The following is a 4,122-nucleotide window of genomic DNA, read 5'->3' on the forward strand; positions in this document are numbered from 1 at the left end:
CATAAGTGCAGTGGAAACGAATTTACATTTGTGCTTCTTGATCAGAAAATAAGCGTTTCCCAAAATTGGATAAATCGACTCGAAATTGAGCTTCAAGCTCTACAAGTTAATAAAGATTTGTAGACTTTTAACAATAACACTTATTTGCTATTTTAAGTTCTAAAATATTTTTTTTTTTTGCAAGTTTACCGTTTTACTGTACGTCCGAGTGTTTTTAGTTTGTTCGGGTCTAGTTCATCGCCAATAGTTTATTTAAGAAAAATCTGTATGTTTGCTGTCGTCACTGATTCTCCGATCAACTTATTATTGCGAATATAATCATTCACAATTCACACCTATTGAGCATCTTCAATTTTTTAGTATAAAGTTCGAGAACTATTGGCTCGTCTTTAGTTATGTGAATAGAAGTTAAACAGATCGGTTATCGGAGCTTCTTATAGTTGAAAAAAGGCACCTTTAAAATATTTACCATTCATCTGTCGAAACAAAAGTCTTTCATCGATTCTCATTAGAAGACGAAAGTGATATTGTTGTTAGAAAATGAAAGTGATAATTGCTGTTTTGTTGGTGGTGAGTCGTCTAATAAATCATTTAGATCTTACGCATGGTTCTATTTCATTTTACAAAAATATATTTATACGTGTGCTATTATTGAGTGACCATGCTAATGTTTGTCTAATATAAAATTGCAATGATACAACGGTTGTAATGGTACTAATTGGAGGTCTATGAAACGAGTCGTTAATTATATGAAGTGTTACACATTTTATCACAATTTTAGACATTTAATCATTAAAATTAATAGGTTGTTAAAGGTGAAATACCTTTAAGAAAGTGCCTGTTAACTTGATAACAGGACAACGACGACAAAAATGTATGGCATACTTTGGTTGGTGTCCGTTTACTTCATTAGTTTCGACGTATACACTTTTGATGTTGAAACTAATGAAGTAAAAGATCTCGCATCAAAGGCTACCACATATTTCGAACATTAGAAGTAATAGATTTAGTGACCACTTATAACGCAATTTCAATATCAAAAGGTTAAAAGTGTACATATAGTTTCTGGTTAGTTTTTTTTTTCGAAACACATACAGTCACAGATAGTTGTATAACAGAACATTTCAGGGATACTGAAAAAAACGCCTCATCATTTGTAAAAATGTATCGACTGCAATTAAAAAGTTGAAAAATAATTCTTGGACGAAGCAAAAAAAATTGAATCTTATTCCGGATCAATCAATCAGCGCTAGCAACTTTTTTCTATTCGTTCAAACATTAAAGATCGTAATACTATCCGTAATAGAATTTCAATAAATCTATCTTCTTGTTAAATAATCGAGAAAAAATAACTAATAAATTGAAATGAAGATGAAACATCTCGTCACTACAACAAAAACCAGTTCTTTTGCGAAATCAATAAAACAAATCAGCCTCATACAACAAAGTCATTTAAAGTCAGATAATATTTATCGAGACGCAATCATTTATTGTTTAGAATCGATTATAGAAGGTTCTTTCATGCGTTGTTTTATATAATCGTTTAGTAAATACTTTGAAACAGGAAATTGTATTCAATATCCTAATGTAATTTCGTATCTTGCAGTGATTACTTGTTACGTTGCAGAGAATTTTAAAAGGCTTCAAAATCCTAACTTTTATTAAGAATCAAAAGATTAAATGCGAATTTGCTCTACAAATAATTTCGAGAAACTTACGTAATACCGATTGGCATGCTACATGTGTCGTAAGCCTTACTTTTCCTGTTTCAAGTTCTACTTTCAATGAACTCAGCATGCATAATCGATTGCATACCAAGTAATGCGCACATTATGATTTCCGCAAAAAGACGTTTGAAATTCCCGTTTTCGTCATATTGTTGTTGATCCGAGGCGAAGTCGGGGTCAATATATACATGAAAACCCAACTTTTTCCTTTTATCCCGAGATTTACATGTACAATCCCTAGTTACGTAAAAGGGGATCGTTTAACCTTTCACACCTAAGCAAGGCAGCTGTCTTGAAAAAAGTCTTTGTGATTCTTACAATTTTTACCTGTCGGGAAATCGAATTCACAAGAGAGCTATACCGAACATTTTCTAAGATTTAAGTTTAGTAAATAGTTGACGTTCATGTTCAGGGTTGCATAACAGTATTTTTTTCGTAAAACCGTTAACCGCAGATTTCAACTATCCATTCACAAAACTGTGAAATCTGAATTGATGATCCTAACAAATTGGATTCCAAGTTTAATTACGTTAATGAGTTTTTAAGATCGAGTCTCACACGTTGATAAGTTCTAAAATTTTTAGAAAAATATCTTTAATTTTGTGACATCATCATTATGTTTGTTTAATTTGAAATCAAATGACAAACACATGCCATACGTCTCCCAATCACAATGAGTCATTTTGAATTGGACATTTTTTTCTTGAAAAATTACCATATAAATGTCGTTACGAAGGTGTGAGATAACACATCCAAAACATTAATTTATTGCAACGAAAACAATAATTTTATTGAAATTCCTTTTCGTTTCATTCTCAGGTTTTACCACAAATTCTCTGTGAAAATATTATCAAATTGGACCTCTCACCGGAAGAAGCGCAAAAGTATATTGATGGTGCCAACTCGGTGCTGAAATTTGCACCGAAACTCAATGCTGGTCCCATTCCGGATGGCGAAGAAACCTATTATCGCGGTCGAATTATTGACAATCCATCAAATTTCATTAAAGAAACATATCTGGCCAACCAGTTCCACGGTCAGGTTAGTCTGAATTCAAGGGGCAAATAATTACTGAAGGCGTTGTTGGAAATATCGCTATCATTTGTTATTTATCCGGAACTTTATTAAATCTTTAGCCATAATCAAAATATTTTTATAGAATGGCTTGGGACAAGCTAAATTTGGTTACTCGGACTGGAATCAAGCTCGACAAGAACACATCGACGTGAATGGAAAAACCGAAGGATCCTATAACTATGTTTTACCTAATGGACATAATTACGAAGTAAAATACTGGGCTGATAGTGAAGGATTCCATCAAACCGATAATCGACCGGAACCAGTCCTAGTTCCCGTAACTGATACACCGGTAATGTTCCGTTGACGCATCACTTCGAAATTATCATTTCAACGTTTCTTTTTCTAAACAAAGGCTGTAAAGGCAGCGAAAGAAGCTCATGCTAAAGCTTGGGAAGAAGCAGCCGCTGCAGCCAGGGCATCAGGCTATGATGCAGAAGCATCCGAAGACCAATATAATTATAAGAATTACGAGAATGATGGCCCAACAGGACCGCCACGTGGATTCTTCTACAATATTGATTATCCAGTGCATTTAATTGTTGATAAATCCGAAAGCAATTCGCCTTAATTATGTACTTAAAGGAAAAATGATGAATAATCGTTTAATAAAAATAATCTAACTCGGTTTACACGAATTTAGATGTTATTGAAGCAGACAAATAAGTCGGTGCTGAATAAATAATATTTTGAATTTCTCTCTCTTCCGATGCTTCATACACTATCATCTGTTATTATTAAATAAAGTACGCGACCAATCACCGACTAAAGTATGTCCTTGTTTCGGCAGAGATGTTTACTCTTTAACAGCCAATCATCGACTGAAGTATACCATTGTTTTGGCAGACATGTCTACTCTTTGACAGCCAATCACCGACTAAAGTATGTCCTTGTTTTGCCAGAGATGTTTACTCTTTGACAGCCAATCATCGACTTATGTATACCATTGTTTTTGTAGAGATGTTTACTCATTGACAGCCAATCATCGACTTAGGTATATCATTGTTTTGGCAGAGATGTTTACTCATTGACAGCCAATCATCGACTTAGGTATACCATTGTTTGGCATAGATGTTGACTCTTTGACAGCCAATCACCGACTAAAGTATGTCCTTGTTTTGGCAGAGATGTTTACTCTTTGACAGCCTATCATCGACTGAAGTATACCATTGTTTTTGCAGAGATGTTTACTCATTGACAGCCAATCATCGACTGAAGTATGTCCTTGTTTTGGCAGATATGTGTTGAATGCAATCATTTAATGTCCCCCAACTCTGCAATCGATAAGCACATGCGTCAATACCGATTGAATTTATCT

At 34.0% G+C, this 4,122-nt stretch overlaps 1 protein-coding gene across 1 annotated transcript; it reads left to right on the forward strand.

Moving 5' to 3' along the window:
* Positions 1-379: 379 nt before the first annotated feature.
* Positions 380-3,436, forward strand: LOC119080321. The gene is made up of 4 exons (XM_037188599.1): positions 380-570; positions 2,547-2,768; positions 2,887-3,096; positions 3,160-3,436. Exons 1-4 carry the CDS (start codon positions 541-543, stop codon positions 3,373-3,375), a joined length of 678 nt encoding a protein of 225 aa, XP_037044494.1. The 5' UTR covers positions 380-540; the 3' UTR covers positions 3,376-3,436.
* Positions 3,437-4,122: the final 686 nt, after the last annotated feature.

Source organism: Bradysia coprophila, unplaced genomic scaffold (assembly GCF_014529535.1).
Source record: "Bradysia coprophila strain Holo2 unplaced genomic scaffold, BU_Bcop_v1 contig_350, whole genome shotgun sequence".
Lineage (NCBI taxonomy): Eukaryota > Metazoa > Arthropoda > Insecta > Diptera > Sciaridae > Bradysia > Bradysia coprophila.